Source organism: Daucus carota, chromosome 7, assembly GCF_001625215.2.
Source record: "Daucus carota subsp. sativus chromosome 7, DH1 v3.0, whole genome shotgun sequence".
Lineage (NCBI taxonomy): Eukaryota > Viridiplantae > Streptophyta > Magnoliopsida > Apiales > Apiaceae > Daucus > Daucus carota.
This window is the reverse complement of record NC_030387.2, coordinates 6,838,300-6,859,236: the sequence shown is the minus strand read 5'-3', so window position 1 is coordinate 6,859,236 and position 20,937 is coordinate 6,838,300. Positions and strand designations below refer to the sequence as shown.

Sequence of the window (20,937 nt, the reverse complement as noted above, 5' to 3'; positions counted from 1 at the left end):
CCTAGACAATGGTTTTCTACTTTCAAACGCTTGTCTAAACTAAAACAATCTTAAATGCTTTTACACGCAAAAATGCCAACAAATAGAATTTACATATAATTGATACACATAAATCAAACAGAAAACACTATCTGTGTCTGAAGCCGACATGACTCACCTCTTCCATATATTTTTTAGATCTTTGTCTGAATGCTCTCCTCTTCCATGACTCACCGTTGAATCTCATGTCCGAATTATGTATCTCATCTATTCTCGTCTCTCATTGATTCTCAATATCTCCAATTGAGTCCTCATTTGAAGCACATTTTTGCCGATTTGAAGAACTCATAATCTCCGGTAAAAAACACTCTACATCATCGATTCAGCCCGATTGAAGCCTCATTTGGAGCTCATTCTTGACGATTTGAAGGTATTACAACACTCTACCTCTTCAATTTCATAAAATTTGTAATTAGGGTTCCTACTTTGAGGATTTGGGGATTTTGCCGATTTGTAGTCATGCTTAATTAAGTTAGTACATCTTAATTTTGGGGAATTAACATTAGGTTTTACAGTACTTTATCTCTCCATGTGTGTTTTGATGTTCTCTATTTGGTGGTTCTTGTATGTTTCTTTTTTTTTTTTTGGTATAGATGCTATTTTCTGGTATGGTTGTTTGTTCTTTACAGTACTCTACTTCCCCATCTTGTAAAATTCGTTTCTGGTATGGTTGTTTTCTGGTATGGTATGGTTTCTTCTTTTTTGGTATAGAGGCTAAATAGATTAAATTATTTTACAAGATGGACAGGTCTTGGTTGGTGGCTGATAGAAGAACAAAGGAATTTCAAAGAGGAGTAGATGAATTATTGTTATTTGCATTTGAGAACGGCTATGATGAAAAAAAAATCAGTTGTCCATGTTTAAAATGCGCACATAGCAAGTCCTGGAAAGCTCAAACAGTGAGGTGCCACCTTTTTCAAAATGGTATAGATCAGACCTACACGCGTTGGATATGGCATGGGGAGTTAAATACCGAAAGCAAGTCTCCTGCAGAAGACACAGCTAGTTCAGAGTCTGTGGACCAAATCCCGATGCAACCAGAAAATGATGATATTGATGATGATATTTCTTTTGATTCCGCTGATGCATTTAACCATGTTCAATCTGAACATGAACCACTTTATCCGGGGTGTGAGGGATTTACGAAGATGAAGGCTTTGGTAAAGTTATATAACTTGAAAGCAAAACACCAAGTATCAGATGGTTGCTTCTCTGAACTTCTATTGCTGGTTGGTTCCATGCTCCCGGAAGGCAACACTTTCCCTTCTTCATTTAGTGAAGCAAAAAAAAGCTTGTGCGCTTTAGGAATGGAGTATGAAAAAATTCACGTATGTCCAAATGATTGTTTATTGTATCGTGGAGAAAAGGATGAAGATGAGACACGTTGTCGTGTTTGTCAAGCCTCTAGATGGAAGTTGAACAAAAAAGGAGAAGAATTAGAAGGGGTTCCGGCAAAAGTTTTATGGTATTTTCCGTTGATACCACGTTTGAGGACTTTATTCAGTTCTGCACAAACAGCCAAGGATTTGACTTGGCACGACACGGAGAGAATAAATGATGGTAAATTGAGACATCCAGCGGATTCAAAGACATGGAAGGAAGTCGACAGTAAGTGGCCAGAGTTTTCTTCAGATTCTAGAAACCTCCGCTTGGCTTTGTCTTCAGATGGGTTCAATCCCTTTTACAGCACAAATATTGATTATTCATGTTGGCCAGTTTTAATGTCAATCTACAATCTCCCACCATGGCTTTGTATGAAGAGGAAGTATATTATGCTATGTTTATTGATATCCGGACCAAAGGAACCTGGCAATGATATTGATGTGTTCCTTCAGCCGCTCATTGAAGATTTACAAAAGTTATGGACCGGAAAACAAGTTTATGATGCATACAAGAGGGAGTATTTCTTGCTGCGAGGCATCTTGTTATGGACAATTAGTGACAATCCAGCCTATGGTAACTTGTCAGGGAACATTGTAAAAGGGTATAATGCGTGTCCTGTTTGCGTTGATGGAACAAAAGCAACGAGGCTGGCTAATTACCGAAAGTGCGTGGTCATGAGGCATCGGAGGTGGTTGCCCCGTTCACATCCATATCGCAGGAAGAAAGAAGACTTTGATAACACTGTGGAAAAGGAAACTGCCCCAATTCCATTAACCGGGTTGGAGGTGCTTGAGAGAACAAAACATTTGAAGTGTCATGTCTTTGGTAAGACACAACGCCAACCTCGATTCAAAAAAGGTGATGTTCGACCTATTTTTAAGAAGGTTTCTATATTTTTTGAACTTGAGTATTGGAAGTTTCTGCCGGTTAGACACGTTCTCGATGTGATGCACATCGAGAAAAACATTTGCGAAGCTTTACTTGGTACTATGCTTAATATACCCAAGAAGACAAAAGATAAGGAATCTGTCCGGCTAGACATGGCTGAAATGGGAATAAGAACGGAGCTAAGGCCAAAAAATCCCGGGAGAAAGGAGAAGTTACCATTGGCATCTTGGAATTTAACTCATTCGGAAAAAAAAGTAGTTTGCTCATCATTTCTTGGCATGAAGTTGCCTGATGGCTTTTGTTCAAATATTAGAAGTTTAGTTTCAATGGAAACTCTTCGACTTACTGGAATGAAATCTCACGACTGCCATATGATCTTGCATCACTTGCTCCCAATTGCGATACGATCGTCACTGCAAAAACAGGTCAGAAACACTGTCATCAGGTTTTGTCTCTTTTTTAAGGCAATTTGCAGTAAAGTTATTGAGGTTGATAAGTTGGAGAAAATGCAATCCCAGCTGGTGGAAACTTTGTGCCACCTTGAAAAGTACTTCCCCCCTTCCTTGTTTGATGTGATGTTTCATCTCTCGGTCCATCTTGTACGAGAAGTAGAGCTTTGTGGACCAATTTTTTTGAGGTGGATGTATCCATTTGAGAGATATATGAAGACATTTAAAGGGTATATAAGAAATCGGGCTCGCGCAGAAGGTTGCATAGCTGAGGCCTATATTGCAGAAGAAGCTGTTGAGTGTTTGGTGAACCATGAGGAGGCTACTGTTGGGATACCAAAAAATGGCAGGCATAGGAATGATGCTGTTTGTAGGCCATTATCTGGTGCATCAGTTATAACTCCGAGCGACAATGATTTGCATTTAGCCCATTTATGTGTTTTACAAAATACGGCTTCGGTTAGGCCATATTTTAAGTAAGTCATTTCTTAATTTTCTGCTTAATTGTCAAATTATATATCATTATTCTATTATTTACATAGTCTTTTCTAATTGTATGCAGTGAACACATGTGTTTTTTGATGACCAAATATCCGGAAAATGAAAATAATGAAATGTGGCTAAAGAATAAGCAAAATGAGACATTCCCAGAATGGTTCAAAGAAAAGGTATTATGTGCACTTTATTTATAGCATTTCTGTGCATTTTTAAAACTGCCACATAAGTCATTTATAACTTTTATGATGTTCTGGGCAGATTGCTTCAAATTTTCTCGACGAAATGGAGATATCACAAGAAATCAGATGGATCGCAGATGGGCCCAATAAGGATGTCCCTACATTCAATGGTTACAAAATGGATGGGATTACCTTTAGCACCAAAGATCGTGATGATACACGTAATGTTCAGTGCAGTGGCGTGTGTGTTCAAGCCGATACCATGGTTGTGCAGGGGAAGGATCAAATTGTTGAGCATGCCTCGCCTACATTTTATGGAGTGATAATAGGTATATGGGAGTTAGACTATAACAACTTTAGGATCCCTATTTTTCGTTGTAATTGGATTGATATGAATAGAGGGACTAAGGTAGATGACTTGGGTTATACTTTGGTTAATTTGAATAGGTTGGGGTTTTTTAATGATCCATTTGTGTTAGCAAAACACGTTAAACAAGTATGTTACATAGATGATCCTCTTGATAAATTATGGTCCGTGGTGTTGAAATTACCCGAGAAAAACTATCATGAGGACAATGATGAAGAAAATGAGGGATCCGTGGAAGTAGAACTTGAGAATGAGTTCTTTATACCAAATTTGCCGGATGTTGATTTAGACGAGGCAACAACTAGTTATATGCGAGACGTAGATGAACTAATTCAACTTTTATGATGTAATTTTATTTGATTCTTAGTTTGGTGATGAACTAAACTAACTTTCATGATGTAAGTTAGTTTCTTTGTTTTTATCTCTGTTGGTTGGCTCTGTTCTGAGTCAGATCTGTTAGATTTGTTGGTGTGCCTCTGTTTTGAGGCTGGTTTGCTCTGTTTTCTGCTATTTTTTTTCCCATGGTGGCCAATCAGACAAGCGTTTTTGGAGAAAAAGGCTTGTCTGATAGACATTCACATAACACTAAACAAAACAAGTCTTGTCTTTATAGTCTATTAACAACACTTTTACAATACAAACTGTTGTATGTTACTTAAAAGTCAATCAGGCAGACAACATTTTATATATTAAAGGCTTGTCTATAAGGCCTTGTTACAATGGTAACAAAAACACTTGTATGTTAGCTTTCCAGTCACACAACACTATATAAAACCCTTGTTTGAACTGCTCGCAAACAACACAACAAATAAAACACTTGTCTATTTACTACAACGGTTTCCTGAAACATTGTGTGAAGTTTCTTCACACATCGGCTTCAAAAACAGTTGTCTGACATGCATAATTACACAATACCACAGTATACAAAGTGTTGTCTGATTGAATTTACTAGACAACATTTTTTTAACCATTGTAGGTCGTGGTGTTAGACAATAGTTTTTCCAGAGCGAAAATAAAGTGTCGTGTCTTTGTTTTGGCCAACGCTTTTTTCGGCGTCCGTTGTCTGATCAGTGTTGTCTGATTCCAGTTTTGTTGTAGTGTCAGCGTGACTCGGAGGTGACTCGGTGCAAATCACAAAGAAAAGAACGAAAAGACGCAACCAGATGGGGAGCCTAGGCGCCAAGCGGATTTGGCGGCAGCGCGTGAGAATAGGGAGAGGTCGGAGAGTTCAGTGAGGGGATGGGGGGAAGATGATAGTGCAGGTTGAAGAGGAGAGAGGGGTTGAAGAGAGATTAATTGATTTTAGTAGAGTGAGAGTGGGGTGAGGTGAGAGAGGAGGAAATAAAGAAATGAAAAGATGAATTATAGAAGGTAGTATTTTTGAAGATAAGATTGAAAAAATTGTATATTTGAAAGATTTTTTAGAGGGTAGTATATTTGCAAATAAGATTCAAAAATTAGTATACATGGTAAATTCCCTAATTTAAATTACTTTTAAAACATTATTTCATAAATATTTCACATATATATATAAATATCAAAAAATTCCTTTACAAAAAAAATAATTCAATTCACATTTCATTAATCATATAAAAATCCATAATCAACGAACAAAGAAACACATGAACACGAAGAACATAGTTTTTTAATTAAACATAATTGAATTTGGAAGCTCTTTCACATGAAAAAGAAAATTAAAAATATTATGTCCTATATAAAATTAGACTAAAGTTGGTCGTTATGGATAAAGCTTCATATCAAATATTCCTTGAAAATTAGATGACCAGAATTCGATGCTTCCCAATTACAAAAATAATGGGTTAATTATCTAGTTGATCACTGAAGTGGGCTTAATGTATCAACTTGGTCACTGAACTCAAAACGGTATCAAGATGGTCACTGAACTGGCCATAAATATCAAACAAGTATCTTGAAGTATAAGTTCAAGTAGAAAAAATATTATTTATAAAGTTTTACACATTAGTTTTGAATGTTGCCAAAACCAAGTAAAAGTTTATGACTTCTAACATTTATGATAATATATTTAGATTTTATCAAGTTTATTTATTATTTATTTTTAATTAAAACAAAAAAATAACTATATAATAAAATATAAATAATAAATAAACTTGATAAAATATAAATATACTATTTTAAATATTAGAAGTCATAAACTTTTAGTTGGTTATGGTAACATTTAAAAACAATGTGTAAAACTTTATAAATAATATTTTTACTACTTGAACTCATATTTCAAGGTACTTGCTTGATATTTTTGATGACTTTAGTGACCATCTTGATACCGTTTTGAGTTTAATGACCAGCTTGATACATTAAGTCCATTTAAGTGACCAACTTGATAATTAACCCCAAAAAAATAAAAGAAAACTCAATTTCACTATTATAATACACATGTCTTTATATATTTGTATCTAAAATAAGATACATGTATATAATAGTAATAAATAATATATTCAAAAAATGCTATTAAATGAATTTGAAAAGTAAAATAAAATTATAAAATAATATATTCAAAAAATGCTATTAAATGAATTTTAAAGTTTTTTGTGCTTTGCATGGATATAAGCTAGTCGTAACCAATTAAAATAACCAAATTTAATAAGATGAGGTCCACATCAATAACAAAAGACAAAATTTCATGCAAATGATATTCGGGTTAATTATCAAATTGATCACTGAAGTGGACTTGATGTATAAGTTGGTCACTGAACTGAAAATGGTATCAAGATGGTCACTGAAACCACCGTAAATATCAAAAAAGTACCTCGAAATATGAGTTTAAGTATTGAAAATATGATTTATGGAGTTTTGCATATTATTTTTAAATGTTACCACAACCAACTAAAAGGTTATGACTTCTAGTATTTATGATAATATATTTAAATTTTATCAAGTTTAAATAAACTTTATAAAATCCAAATATATTATCATAAATACCGGAAGTCATAACCTTTTAGTTGGTTGTGGTAACATTCAAGAATAATGTGTAAAATTCTATAAATAATATTTTTACTGATTGAACTCATATTTCGAGTTACCTGTTTGATATTTATGGTGACTTTAGTTACTATCTTGATGACGTTTTCAGTTCAGTGACTAACTTGATACATTAAACCCACTATAGTGACCAATTTGATAATTAATCCAACGATATTCACTATTCAATGATAAAATCACCAAGTATGTGGCTCAGCAACACATTGAAGAAAATCCACATTAACTCTTGTCTTTAATTCTCGAAGAATAATTGCTCTAGCTCTTCCCCGCTTTTAAATCTATTTTATATCATCAAAAATATTTGTAATGTGTAGGTGAAGATTTTTATTGGTAGAAATTTTTATAAAATCATTATTAATGAGAATGGAGCTAATACAAATGCGTCACTAACTAGAAAGTGTTTATCTTAAAAAAAAAACTAGAAAATGGTTGTTAGTACGTGTCTATGAGCACATACTAGAAAATCTTTATTATGAGAATCGAAATAACTAAAGTTTAGTTGGTTGGTTTGTGAATTGGGACGACCAATTATAGGGCGTCGGATCCTTTTGTTCAAATAGATCATAACCATAAAATTTATATAGATTAAAATTTAATATTTTAATATCTAAAATGTTATTAATGATTAAAGGTTCTAATCCCATCAACAACATATTAAAATTAAATATTATTGACATAGAGACAAAATATATTTTTATATTTTATTCAAATATCATAGAAAATTAAATTTATATAACTCACTAAAATTTATTTAAATCATACTATATATTACACAAATACATAAAAAATTATGAAATATTAAATCAACTTTGTGCATTACACGAATTATAAGTTAGTTTTCTTTATTTCACAAATTATGAATTTTCGTAATTCTCGTAAATGTGCGTAATGATAAGTTACGTGTCCTAGTTTAAGCCGGACAATGTTTTCAATCCAATAATCATTATCATTAGCAAAAATATCAATGACATCTATACTATCTATACTATACTATAATAAGGCAACATGTGTATAATTTGTAATCCAAGGTTTTAGTTATATTTTTTGGTTTGGTACTCTCCTTTTGTACTACAATTCTACAAATATGGAGTCTATTAGTCTTACATTATTAAACAGTTTCAAATACTAAAAACACTCATAACAATATATTATCATATAATATTTCATTAAATTTTTTTTAATGATGTTATAAGTATACAATTTTGAATATCTATTTTTAACAAGAATCTTCATATAACTTTTTTAACTTTAACGTGTTTTATTTCAATATAAACACCAACTATTACATAACTCATTTCAACTCTAATCTTAAAATTTATTGTTGTCAAAAAAACCAGGATTAGAAAATTACGTTGAAATTCGATTGATTGGATTACCGGATCTTTCAAAGGTATTACACGATCGGCTATGTTTGGAAAAGATTTGAATTTTCTGATTTTTTTTATTTTTAAATCTACGTGTACTAAATTCGGATTAAATGTACTAAAATCCTAATGTATATATATATTTATTCGGGTTTGTCCATTTTCAAGTAAACGAGAGAAAATATAATCAGTTGAATAATATAATTTAATTAAAATTCAATTCATTAATACTAAAATACTAATAAAATGATGTTAAAATTTAAATTATAAATAATAAATTACTAATTATATACCCGCCCGTACTTTTGCACGGGTTAAAGGCTAGTATCATTAGGTCATTAAGTAAACAAAGAAACAACATAGTCGGCAACTATGCATGCTCTGTGAATCAGAGACTAAAAAGAATTGAAGCACCACAAAAATGTAGCCCGCTCGAGGTAATATAAGTAATTTCAAATTGAATTGACCACAAATACTAAATCGTGCATATAATAATTGTAACGTACTTTGACTTATATCAAAACCGATTGCACTTACATATATGTATACAAATAACATGATCATATATACAAATTGGTGATATTTATAAGGGCGTGTGTGTAGACACACACTAACAACTGCTTTTTGTTGAGCCGGAGGGTTTTTATTAATTATGATTTTTGTTCATATACAGAGGGTCATGATTATTAAATGAGTTTTAGTCGATATGAGTTCTCCGTCTACTGAAAAAGTGGTTGTTAATGTGTCTACATGGGTCACACGTTAAAAAATCCGTATTTATAAATATATATATCGTAATACTACTGGACAAAACTATAACTGTCTTGTGAATTACAGTGGCATATGTGAAGACAGGACATCTATTCTGTCATTTCCAAGACATGCAAATTGTCAGAAATTGTTAAGTAAAGTATCATGGGCTTAGAAATCACTCAGCAACAAATCTAATAAGACACCAGCAAGCCTGATTGTTTCCCAAACAAAAACATTTAGTTCACAGAGTGTGAAAATGGCATACAACTTTAGAGCAGGTTCAAGAGTAGAAGTAAGGAGTGATGAAGAAGGTTTCAGAGGTGCATACTATGTGGCCACCGTACTAGAAGATCCGAAATTCGAACAATGTATTGTAGTATATGACCAACTGAGTGAGAGTGAGGATCCGAATTCCAGGAATTTAACTGAGAAGGTTCATGTCTCAAGATTGAGACCTCTGCCTCCTCTCAGTAAAGGTGAGATGATCAAGGTTCACGACAATGTCGATGCTTATTATAATGATGGATGGTGGCCTGGAGAAATTGTTGAAAGTCTTCAAGATGGCAAGTTTTTGGTTTACTTTGCTGATCCTCCAGACCAGCAGGTAGTGGAAAGAAATGATCTTAGGCATCATTTGGAATGGGCTAATGGGAAATGGAAAAAGCCAAGAAGAAAGGTTTTTTTTTTTCTATCAATTTTTTTATTCAATTTATATTAAAGCCAGATTTGTAAATCATTTGGAATGGGCTAATTCAATTTTATTAGTTTGTAATATTTATTTTTTGTAAAATTAAAGAGCCAGATTTACAAGATGATTACCCAAGGATCAGCAGTAGAAGTAACTTTTGAAAGAGAAAACTATAGTGCATGGCATGTTGGAAATGTCTTGCAAGTTAAAGGAAACAATAAATTCTTGGTAAAGTTCCAGTTCCTCGGAGTGGACAATAAACCTGCATGCACTACAGAAACCGTTGATTTCCCCTGTATCCGACCTTTCCCCCCACAGCTAGAGGAACAGGATTTTTCTGTGCTTGATAAAGTGGATGTATACTATAATTTAGGTTGGTGGAGTGGAGTGATTCATAGAATTCTGAATGACATGAGGTATGTTGTCATTACACAAGCAAATGTCAAACTGATATGCATCTGTTCTCACCTGCGGCCTCGTTTGGATTGGATTGATGGCAAATGGACCATTACATCCCGGGTACTAGCTAGCTTTGCATTTTTTTTCTTGATTTCCTGGTGCAAAGACTGTGTTTTACAATATTTGATTTTGTTCAATTAGAGTGGCTGCATCATATATTTTCAAATTGATCACATCTTACTTGAAATCTGGCAGAATACTCAAGCACTCCTTAGTTATAACGAGCCCTTGAAAAGTAACAGAACAAGGACCCCGAGTAGAAAACAACAGGCTAAGAAATACCGTGGTACAGCAGGTACGCCTTATATACTATATACCATAATCTACACCTATATTCCTCTTCTCAAAAATTTGCATAAGTATACAGGGAAGATGATTGATGATGCAGTCCGCGCTGATGAACCTGATATGCATGTTCATGAAGAATTGGGTACATTGTCTGAGACCCCTGTCAATGAAAAAGTAAAGAGACATATCAGTGATCAAAACAAGCAGGTTTGCTAATTTGATTAATATGTATATGTTTTGGGTATTTTCTATGCTACGTATTTAGTACTCTGAATTATGGCCCTGAAATTATTAGGTAAAAAACTACTTATAATGTTAATTTTTGTTCTTCTAGCACCAACCTCAATACAATATCCAATTCAAATAGGCTAATTAATCATCTGAAGGAAATACAAAGAAAATCTCTTTGCGTTTCCTATTATTAACTGCACCCCTCTGTAGAGCTGACCATATATACTGGGACTTCTTGGCCGGTGGACAGCCTTGTTTCCACTATTTTTTATCTTTATTGATGATATATTAGGGTTGTATCCATTTTTTCATGTGATTACTGATATATGACACGAAGATCTTCCAAGTCAGTTGTATCTGTATTTTTTTTATTAATGTTTGGATTCTGTAAAGTGCATCGAAGGATCAAGTGGAACTAAGAGAACTCGGAACAGGAAGAGGGGAAGACCACAAAAGGTTTCACTTGAAAATCAGATAGGTACACTACTAAGTTTTACTGAAGTTTGTCGACAGAAATTGTTGCAAACAATTCTGTAATTCCTGAAGTTGAATCAACTGCAGGCAAGGACAATCTAATGCTCACGACAGTTGATAATCAACCTGCTGAAGGTCATTTTACGCTCTCTTGTAAGGACTATATGAATTTAATTATATCTGAAAGGAAGATTCTGACCCGCCTTTGTAGACGCAATGAGTTATTAAGCAGAACAGTCGTATCTCCAGGTGAGAACCAGTCGGACAAAACAGGGGCAAGTACAAGAGTCAAGATGTTCCTCAATGAATCTCTGTGTGATGCACATCCAGAACTGATGCCAGACACTTATCTAGCTGAGGACCAGGTGGCCAAGGAATCTTTGATAGAAAGGCATGGAGAAACAAGTAATATTGCAGGCACTCAATCTCAAAATCAAGGTATGTGGTGGAAGTAATCATATATTAGGCCAATATTTATCTTTGAACTTTCCGAATTGTATATAAGATATATAACTGCCTTTTAATTTAGGTGTGAAATCAAACATCCCAGTGGTTGAGCACCAGGATACTCAAACAATTGCAGGAAATGGAGCTACCACAAATGGAAGTGCTTCTAAAGCTCAAGGTATGTGCTAGAATATATATACGCTAATTACTCTTAGAAAATTTAATGAAATGAATGAGTATAATGTTGATGAGTTCCTGATCGATATCCATGTTCATTTTTTTTCTTTTTTGGAGATGTGCCACTGTATCAATGCGCGAATGCAAGCTATGGAGAATCTAATAATGATGCAAGTTCTGCATATGCTTCAAAGGCTATAATTCCGTTTTCTCCACTGCAGAAAACTGATGCAAATTATCCAAGTAAGTTTCTAATGTTAAGAATGTAAGATTTAATACTTAATCAGATAATTTCAACTACTGAAGCACTAACTAGAACTTAATGATTACAATCATAAAGCTTGTGAACCGGCAACACCCTCTGCAATCATAAGCTGCGATGGCAGGGACAAAAACGTACCATTCTTTAAGTCCTCGCCGCTATGGAAATCTCTGGAGTCTATGGAAATATTTAACAGGACACAACTAAAGCCACACTTCAATCCGCTGGCAAAATGTCGAGAAGAGACTCGTGAAGGATTGGCAATAGGCCATATGGTAACATTTTCATCCGTGGCTGAAAAAACGTTAAATTTGCGGTTCTCTGATCCAAGCAGTGTCATTATAAACAATCTGAAAACTCTGGTCGAGTTGGAGAAACAGGGGTTTGATGTTGAGCCAATTCGAGCACGGTCCATGACGTTGTTGGCTAAAAAGGAACAGGAGAGGAAACTTGAAGCAGAGTACAAAATGATCGAAAATGAGATAACAAACAGTGAGCATGAGAAAGATCGACTGAGCCAAGAGAAGATCCAAATCAAGGCGACAATGAAAGAGCTGGTGGAAAAGCTTTCTTGGATTGATTCGGAGAAGGGGAGGAAAGACGAGAAGATTTCCACATTGCGATCAAGACAAGAAGCTATCCGTGAAAGAGTCCGTGGCGTCGAAGATGAGTTCGAAAATGCTGCTAATTGTCCATTCAATTAGAAGCAAGTTCAATATTTTGGGTGTTGGTTTGTTTGTGTAAGGAAGTGACTAGGGCTACTGACTGAGCTCAATTTTTGTTGCGGAGCATGTGTGTGCAAGTGTACAAGCTCCCTCAGGAGCCTGGCACTTACCGAACACTTCGATGTTTATGAGCTCTGTTTATAATGTCAACTTTGGCTTCTTATGTTTACGTATTTTCTTTGGTAATTGATTATACACCCACACTCACGCTCGGGAGTCAGACTCCTAACCTCCGGAAGGGACAGCAGAGCTTAACCACCGCACCAACACCTCGTTGGCTTATGTTTACGTACTTGATTCCTCTTCCCTTGCATTTTTCTCTATTTTACAAGAGTTTCCTTTATCAGACTTTGAACAACTAGACAGCAACTAACTAATTTTACATGAAATATTTTTGAGCCGGATATAGGCCGAGGCACCCGATAGTCTGTATCGATTTACAGCCTTATCTATCTGAACTTATGACATATGAGTTAACGTGACTTATGACTTAACGTGACTTATTTGATAAGATGAAATTTTAGGGTTTCGGTCCCAAATAACCAGATTTTAGGTGAAAATGCCCCAAATAACAAAATACCCGAATATTGGCCCTCACTGACCATTAGAGACGTTTGCGAAGTAGCGTTTTTGTTTTTTAAACCAAAACGCTACATCGTGTAGCGTCTCCTGCAAATTTTTTTAAAAAGTTAGAAAACGCTACGTTAAATAGCGTTTAAGGGAAAGAACAAATTTCTGAAAACTTTTAAACGCTACTGTCAGTAGCGTCTTCCTTTTAATGTAAATTATTTTGCTTAATACTAACACAGTAGAGTTTAAAAAAATAAAACGCTAGATCAAATTACGTTTAAGTTTCTAAAACGCTAACAAGTATAGCGTTTTAAACAGTTAAATTTTTTTAACTGTAAAACGCTACTTAGAAAAGCGTTTTGCCTGTATGAATTAAACCAAACGCTACTAGGAGTAGCGTTTTGTATTATTCCTTCTGCCAAAGGCAGTAGCCAGAACCTTCTGCCATGCCAACCTTAAAAACCAATTCACACCGCAAACAACTTAAAAACCAAAACTTTTAAACTACCAAATTCAATGTAAATTGCATAAACAATCTCAACTAATTCATAACAAAATAAAATTCGATTTATATCATAAATCATTCATACAATAGCGTCCAAATTCAAACAACCATATCAAATTGTACTTGAACCATAGTACTACAACAATAAAAACAACTAGAGAATCAACTATCTCTCGATGAAGTCCCTCCATGCTTTCCCCGGCTCTGGAAATCCATCTCGTTCTTGTACCTCGTTGATTTTCTTCGGCCCTTCTTCTTCTCCATATCGGGGTCATGCACAACTCTCAGGAAAGCAAGCTCGGTAGGATATCGAGGATCACCCTTGTTTGGAATTGGCTCAAAGATACCATTATAAATCTTCGACTGGTTCTCTAACTTATACCAATCACCAACAAACCCATGGAAGTCCATCCTCACATGTGAACAACATGCAATTACATGGGAGCAAGGGATTCTATAAGCTTGAAATTTTCCACAAGTACAACTAGACTCCATAAGACGAACCGTGTGTGTGTTTCCCCCTTTCAACCCATCCTTCCTTGTAACTACTTGGAATAACCAAGTCCCCCGATCAAATATCTTCACACTATGACCCGTGGAACGTCTTACAGCACGGTTCAAGAGATGGGATGCATATTTGGTGAAAATATGACCTTTCGATACTTGTGTTGCAATCTCAAGGCGACGTTGATCAAAGTACTCAACCGTCTTATGGAATAGTACTCGCACCAATGAAGTAAGCGGGAGCCTCCGAGCATCGACAATTGCTTTGTTCCAACTCTCAGCATGGTTGGTAGTCATGATGCCAAAACGATGATGCTCGTAGTCATGTGCCAGTGACCAGTTCCTTACTGGTTTGTCCTCAAACCATGCAAGTGCTCGAGGCTCTAGTGCCAACAACTCACCCCATAGTAGTTCAAATTTCTTAGGCTGGACCTGATATGCCAACTCAACCAATCTATCCTTCAATCCAGCTTTCTTGAATTTGGTGGCAAAGTTTGTGGCAAAATGTCTCACACAGTACCGATGATGATTAAGTGGCTCACACCATCCCTCCTTCTGCATAGCTGCCATGATCCCTAAATGTTTATCAGAATTGATACATATCCCGTGCCTCCGACCAACCACCAAGCTCCTCAACCTATCCATGAACCACTCCCAGCTAGAGTTGTTCTCCGACTCCACTATAGCACACGCCAATGGTAGAATGTGACTAAACCCATCTACAGCTGTTGCACTCAGAAGAACACCCGGATATGGTCCATACAAATGAGTCCCGTCTATCAGTATGACGGGTCTGCAATACTCGAAGCCATCAATGCATGGCTTAAAAGCCCAAAACAATCTCCTAAATGTCACTTCCTGTTCCAAATAAATAACAAACATTACATTAGAAAATGAATAACGGCGTCCAAATACTTAATGAAAATGAATTAAATTACACGGTGATAGAACATACCTCTAGTTGCTCTGCATCATCCTCCTTAAAGCACCACTCCACCTTCGTGCCCACATTGAAGGACTGAAGAGTTTCCATCAAATGTGGCAAGTCCTCGTATGATCCTTCCCACGAGCCATGAATATCCTCCATTGCAATCTTCTTTGCATTCCTAATCTTCTTTCGGCCCGGCTCATATCCAAACTTATCTTTAGCAGTGGCCAACAACACCTTCTCCTTAATTGTCGGATCAGCAACAATTTGAGATTTAATCACTCCAGCAATCTCTGAGGCTGTCAAGTTGGGATGGTCTCGTGTGATGGTAGTGCTCAAGCAACTATGTGGTCCTACACTCTCCATGATTTGAAATTTACCATGTGAAGTCCTCTTTCTAGCTTTCAACTTCCAAATACAACCATCATTTCTATACTTGCAAGCAACATACCAACTACTCGGATCTGATCGTATCACTCCAATCTCTAAGTGATTCTGAATGTGGTATTGCTTCACCACATGCATCAAATCCTCTTTCGTGCTAAATAACCTTCCCTCCTTCAACTCCAACGGGACCTCATTATTTTCAACCTCGACATCGTCGAATGAGGTCATCCTCTCTAAATGGGAAGTATCAACAGACATATAGCTATCACCCACATCCTGATCATGTCTAAAATGACTACCCCCCGAATCACGCCCACTACTCTTCTCCCCCACACTCGAACTACTCCTTACCAAATTTCCATCACAAGACAATTTCTCTACATAAAGTTCAACAAAAAATGGCATCCCTTTTGACACCACAACACCAAACATTAATTCTACATCATCATCATCCTCAATAGGTATAATCCCGAATTTCAAATTATCGGGATTTTTAGATCTATAAAATATCCGCAACCTACTACTACTATCAATCTTCAATTTGGAATGTAACAAAGCACATAAATTGGCATAATTCATAGATAAATCTAACCTAACATGCTTTGAAACAGGTTTATCATAAATAAAACCTTCTAATTGAGATTCGATAATATTACCGTCATTGTATATCCATCCAACAACCGTATTCCCAGCTTTCGAACCCGAACCCGAACCCGAACCGGAAGCCATGATTGTATCTATAGAATGTTTGAAATATGAATTAGGGCAGATTTTGGGTGAATTAGGGCACAACAATATTTGGGTGAAATGGCAGTGTGTTATGTTAGGCAGTGTGTTATGTTAGGCAGTGTGTGTATGGCAGTGTGTATAGGTTCTGGGGTAACATTTAAAAAAAGAGAAAACGCTAGACGCAATAGCGTCTAGCTGATACGTAAATTATATTTTAAATACCATACGCTAGACGCAATAGCGTCTGGCTAATATATAAATTTTATTTTAACACAAAACGCTACTGGCTGTAGCGTTTTCATCTAATTATTTTTTTTAAAATGTTTAAAATCAAAACGCTAGACGCATTAGCGTCTAGGTCATATATAAAATATATTTTAACACAAAACGCTACTGGTTGTAGCGTTTTCATCTAATTATTTTTTTTTAAAATGTTTAAAACGCTGATTGTTAATAGGCATATTAAATTTCTTTTAATTTAAAAACACATTTGTTTGAATTAAAAATGATTTGTAAAATGTATATTGAATTTGTAAAATGTATATTAAATTAAAAATGTATATTAAAAATGATTTGTAAAAATATCAAATCTTTTTTGATGGAAATTTGAATTAAAACCTTGCATTAATTTAAGTTAAATTAAAGTAAAAAATTATCATTCCGCCGATCCTACACCCTCAATCCTAAACCCTAACCGTCGGCCAATTTATATACAGTATGAATTAATCTTTCTAAAACCCAAACCTAAACCCTGAATGTTAAAGGTTGTAAATTTATTTATTCCGCCGGCGTCTCGGCTTCAGGGCCTTCGGCCCTTCAGCCTCGCTTAATTAGGGTTTAGGCTCGAGGGAGTAGGGCCTACCGGCCCTACACCCTCAATCCTAAACCCTAACCGTCGGCCAATTTAATATACAGTATGAATTAATCTTTCTAAAACCCAAACCTAAACCCTAAATGTTAACGGTTGTAAATTTATTTATTCCGCCGACGTCTCGGCTTCAGGGCCTTCGGCCCTTCAGCCTCGCTTAATTAGGGTTTAGGCTCGGGGGAGTAGGGCCTACCGGCCCCACACCCTCAATCCTAAACCCTAACCGTCGGCCAATTTATATACAGTATGAATTAATCTTTCTAAAATCCAAACCTAAACCCTAAATGTTAACGGTTATAAAATTATCATTCCGCCGGCGTCTCGGCTTCAGGGCCTTCGGCCCTTCAGCCTCGCTTAATTAGGGTTTAGGCTCGAGGGAGTAGGGCCTACCGGCCCTACACCCTCCATCCTAAACCCTAACCGTCGGCCAATTTATATACAGTATGAATTAATCTTTCTAAAACCCTAAACCTAAACCCTAAATGTTAACGGTTATAACATTATCATTCCGCCGGCGTCTCGGCTTCAGGGCCTTCGGCCATTCAGCCTCGCTTAATTAGGGTTTAGGCTCGAGGGAGTAGGGCCTACCGGCCCTACACCCTCAATCCTAAACCCTAACCATCGGCCAATTTATATACAGTATGAATTAATCTTTCTAAAACCCAAACCTAAACCCTAAATGTTAACGGTTATAAAATTATCATTCCGCCGGCGTCTCGGCTTCAGGGCCTTCGGCCCTTCAGCCTCGCTTAATTAGGGTTTAGGCTCGAGGGAGTAGGGCCTACAGGCCCTACACCCTCAATCCTAAACCCTAACCGTCGGCCAATTTAATTATTAAAACATTAACGCTATACTAAAACAGAAACATACGACATGAAATTAAAATATTTACAAGATCCGTGCTATCATATATCACAAGTTCAGCATCCTATAACTAGAATGTCATCAAAAACCTACAAATATCATCATCCCCTATGTGAACCAGTACCACAGTCAGGAACCTTCTTAGCCCTCTTTGACCGTCGAACATAAAAGACGTCAAAAGGCGGTACACTAGGCTGCGTAGCAGGCTGACTAGGCTGCGTAGACGTAGCAGGCTGACTAGGCTGCGTAGACTGTGTAGACTGTGAAGAGCTGCCCAAGTCAAAAGGGGGTACCTCTGGTGTACCATGCCAAGGCCGAATCCTGTGCTGACGCTGCACAACAGGAGGAGGCTGCTCTGTACTAGTATCTGGCATCTGAGAAGTCTGCTGCTCAGGTACTGGCTGTGAAGGCAAACTTAGGCCTAGAGAAAAACTAGGCCACCAGTCACCGGCACCGGTAGTAGTAGCTGCAGCGGCAGCAGCAGCAGGGCGAGTAGAAGCCTCGGCTACAGTAGCAGTAGCTGTGGCAGCAGCAGCAGAAGCATCAGCAACAGTAGCTGTAGCATCAGTAGCAGAAGACTCTGGGCCTCGATCCTCGCCTGTACCTATATGATCCGCATGATCAGCATCATCATCCGGCTCATCAACTAATCGTCCACCGCCTCGGCCTCCATTGCCACGAGCACGGCCTCCTCTGCCACGAGCACGGCCTCTCCCGGCACCAGCACGGCCTCTCCTGCCACCACCACGGCCTCCTCTATCACCTGCATCCTCCCCTCCCCCGTCCTGTCTAGCATCCTGCTCCTCAACTTGACGTGGATCAAACTTGTATGCATTCCGATCTCGGAGATGGTGCAGACTCTGAGTGGCTAGTTGGGACATATCCGGGAGGACGTCTGCTGTCCTGGCTGCTATAGTCTCTAGCACAACTCCCTGAAATACAACGAATACAAATGCAATATCAACTACTAGAACCCATCAAATAAAGCATGACGACTAATACAACTAATACCCCAACTACAGATAACGAAAACACACGACACATATCACAGAAAGTGCTGATATAATAGTCAAAAAATACTTACCAGGTGGGTATGCAGTGCACCCAACTGACTAATGAACCTCACAGTCCGAGGCAAGTACCAATCCATGTACTCTGGGACTGTAGCATGACCATCAATCAGGTCATCAGTCCAAATATGCTCCAGACGATGCTGCCAGTGTGTCATACTCGGCTGATGTACGACTGCATAATCCAAGACCTTCTGGCCCCTCAGCGTCATAACGTGATGCTCGTGGGAGTAGTGTGGCTGATCCGGAATACGCTGTATCATGCCAAACTGTCTAGCAACTCTGTCCGACTGATGTGGCTCGACTATGTAAACACATATCATGGGGCCGCGAAAGCGTCATAGATGACGGCCGGCTAAACAATAGTCTGGCAGTGTATCAAGAATCTCAGCATAAGGCTCCCAAATAAACTCATGTGGAGCAAGCGCATCCAATGCCGCCCGAGACGTAGTCACAGTGCTTCCATCACTCTCAACGAATGCATGTCCAACAAGCCACCTATAGACATCATAGGAATACAAAAAAACACATTAGTCAATTTAAAAAGACAATTCACAACTTGATATGTACAAACCAGTAAAAACACAGCTACTATGTACCTGGCTCCATGTGGTCCTGGAAGCTGATGCTCCCAAAAAGCAACATCCTCTAATGGAACAGTGGTCCGAACAGGGGCAAGAGTGGGCAACCTCTCCCATGCCCATAGCTGCAGTAAGAGAAGGCATCCAGCTACCTCCTTAATACTCGCTTTGCAACCATTGCAAAGCTCCCTGTATAGACGAGCTAGAACAGCTGGACCCCATGCATAGCCTCCGAGCGCCTCCAGGTCACGAACAAAATGAACCCACGAGGAGTGTATAAGTCCACCAGAATGGTCGGTGAACAGTGACCCCCCAAACAACTGTAGCAAGTAACACCTGGCGTGAAGCCTGATCTCCTCAACGCCTGCATCATCATGTAATCTCGCTGGAGTGAGACTCTCTACCCATGTGAGCCGTAGCCTCGAGTTATTGAAAGCCTCGGGTGGAGGAATCTGTCCAAATATCTCACCAACGATGGTCTCCCATCTCTGTCCAGGTGGAGGGCCTACAGGACACATAACGGGCTCTCCGTCAATGGGTAACCCGAGCAAGACACCAACATCCTGCAGTGTAATAGTACACTCTCCCATCGGCAGGTGGAATGAATGTGTCTCTGGTCGCCATCTCTCTACCAGAGCACCAAGCAAACTCCAATCAAGCTGAAGAGTGGATACCCGAGCTACCCCATAAATACCAGCTGCCTGCAGAATGGGGATCAATCGAACATCAATGTTCAAATCAGACTGGTTGGCATCACGACGCCTGAAATACTGCAAGGGCGCAGCACTAGTTCTCCAGACAGAACGAGACCTATGACTGGCCTGTAGGTGAAGAAGGCTAGGATCACGAGGTCCCTGGTCTCTAATAATAGCCTATGAACAAAAACAAGGAAATACAAAGTCAGCACATCATACTAACCTTAAAGAGAAACTAATTAAAATAAAGCAACTAGTTAATGTTGAAATGAGAACTATAATTTGGTTGAGTGTGTGTGTTTGAATATTAGTGAAACAACTCGTTAATTAACTATTTAATTAGACAAATGCACAAGTAAAGCAACTAGTTATTCTTCTTAAAAAATGTTAAATCATTAATGAACACCAATGAATCAGCAATCAGAAATATAGTCGTGATTCATAAAATCACACGAAACAATTATATCATTCCACTACTCATTCTGGAACTTAAGCAACATTATACTACACGCCTAAAACTAACAATAACTGCATTTTCTCTATTCTT

At 37.4% G+C, this 20,937-nt stretch overlaps 6 protein-coding genes across 6 annotated transcripts; 3 read left to right on the top strand and 3 right to left on the bottom strand.

Moving 5' to 3' along the window:
* The first annotated feature begins 779 nt into the window (after positions 1–779).
* Positions 780–2,370, top strand: LOC135147874 (uncharacterized). The gene is made up of 2 exons (XM_064081906.1): positions 780–2,247; positions 2,354–2,370. The coding sequence occupies exons 1-2, from the start codon at positions 780–782 to the stop codon at positions 2,368–2,370; spliced, it is 1,485 nt and encodes a 494-aa protein (XP_063937976.1).
* LOC108194563 (uncharacterized) lies at positions 2,288–4,191 on the top strand. Its single transcript, XM_017361523.2, has 3 exons — positions 2,288–3,235; positions 3,322–3,427; positions 3,516–4,191. Exons 1-3 carry the CDS (start codon positions 2,370–2,372, stop codon positions 4,146–4,148), a joined length of 1,605 nt encoding a protein of 534 aa, XP_017217012.2. The 5' UTR covers positions 2,288–2,369; the 3' UTR covers positions 4,149–4,191.
* Positions 4,192–9,194: 5,003 nt separating this feature from the next.
* Positions 9,195–12,792, top strand: LOC108194562 (DUF724 domain-containing protein 3). Its single transcript, XM_064081905.1, has 9 exons — positions 9,195–9,614; positions 9,735–10,145; positions 10,281–10,380; positions 10,453–10,580; positions 10,998–11,082; positions 11,166–11,516; positions 11,608–11,703; positions 11,820–11,945; positions 12,043–12,792. Exons 1-9 carry the CDS (start codon positions 9,195–9,197, stop codon positions 12,666–12,668), a joined length of 2,343 nt encoding a protein of 780 aa, XP_063937975.1. The 3' UTR covers positions 12,669–12,792.
* A 1,134-nt stretch (positions 12,793–13,926) lies between these two features.
* On the bottom strand, positions 13,927–16,312 carry LOC135147873 (uncharacterized). Its single transcript, XM_064081904.1, has 2 exons — positions 15,224–16,312; positions 13,927–15,126 (listed from the first exon to the last, which is right to left on the bottom strand). The coding sequence occupies exons 1-2, from the start codon at positions 16,310–16,312 to the stop codon at positions 13,927–13,929; spliced, it is 2,289 nt and encodes a 762-aa protein (XP_063937974.1).
* Positions 16,313–18,045: 1,733 nt separating this feature from the next.
* On the bottom strand, positions 18,046–20,889 carry LOC135147860 (uncharacterized). The gene is made up of 3 exons (XM_064081870.1): positions 19,714–20,889; positions 19,129–19,612; positions 18,046–18,976 (listed from the first exon to the last, which is right to left on the bottom strand). Exons 2-3 carry the CDS (start codon positions 19,435–19,437, stop codon positions 18,146–18,148), a joined length of 1,140 nt encoding a protein of 379 aa, XP_063937940.1. The 5' UTR covers positions 19,438–19,612; positions 19,714–20,889; the 3' UTR covers positions 18,046–18,145.
* LOC135147872 (serine/threonine-protein phosphatase 7 long form homolog) lies at positions 19,453–20,924 on the bottom strand. The gene is made up of 3 exons (XM_064081903.1): positions 20,910–20,924; positions 19,714–20,567; positions 19,453–19,612 (listed from the first exon to the last, which is right to left on the bottom strand). The coding sequence occupies exons 1-3, from the start codon at positions 20,922–20,924 to the stop codon at positions 19,453–19,455; spliced, it is 1,029 nt and encodes a 342-aa protein (XP_063937973.1).
* Positions 20,925–20,937: the final 13 nt, after the last annotated feature.

Coding starts and splice junctions, on each gene's coding strand:
- LOC108194562 (XM_064081905.1), top strand. CDS start 9,195: ATGGCATACAACTTTAGAGCAGGTTCAAGAGTAGAAGTAAGGAGTGAT. Junction 10,581..10,997: donor TCAGTGATCAAAACAAGCAG/GTTTGCTAATTT, acceptor GATTCTGTAAAG/TGCATCGAAGGATCAAGTGG. Junction 11,517..11,607: donor CACTCAATCTCAAAATCAAG/GTATGTGGTGGA, acceptor CTTTTAATTTAG/GTGTGAAATCAAACATCCCA.
- LOC135147860 (XM_064081870.1), bottom strand. CDS start 19,437: ATGATATGTGTTTACATAGTCGAGCCACATCAGTCGGACAGAGTTGCT. Junction 18,977..19,128: donor GTGCACTGCATACCCACCTG/GTAAGTATTTTT, acceptor GTTGTATTTCAG/GGAGTTGTGCTAGAGACTAT.
- LOC108194563 (XM_017361523.2), top strand. CDS start 2,370: ATGCACATCGAGAAAAACATTTGCGAAGCTTTACTTGGTACTATGCTT. Junction 3,236..3,321: donor TCGGTTAGGCCATATTTTAA/GTAAGTCATTTC, acceptor AATTGTATGCAG/TGAACACATGTGTTTTTTGA. Junction 3,428..3,515: donor CAGAATGGTTCAAAGAAAAG/GTATTATGTGCA, acceptor TGTTCTGGGCAG/ATTGCTTCAAATTTTCTCGA.
- LOC135147872 (XM_064081903.1), bottom strand. Junction 19,613..19,713: donor CCAGGACCACATGGAGCCAG/GTACATAGTAGC, acceptor TGATGTCTATAG/GTGGCTTGTTGGACATGCAT.
- LOC135147873 (XM_064081904.1), bottom strand. CDS start 16,312: ATGGCTTCCGGTTCGGGTTCGGGTTCGGGTTCGAAAGCTGGGAATACG. Junction 15,127..15,223: donor ATGATGCAGAGCAACTAGAG/GTATGTTCTATC, acceptor TATTTGGAACAG/GAAGTGACATTTAGGAGATT.
- LOC135147874 (XM_064081906.1), top strand. CDS start 780: ATGGACAGGTCTTGGTTGGTGGCTGATAGAAGAACAAAGGAATTTCAA.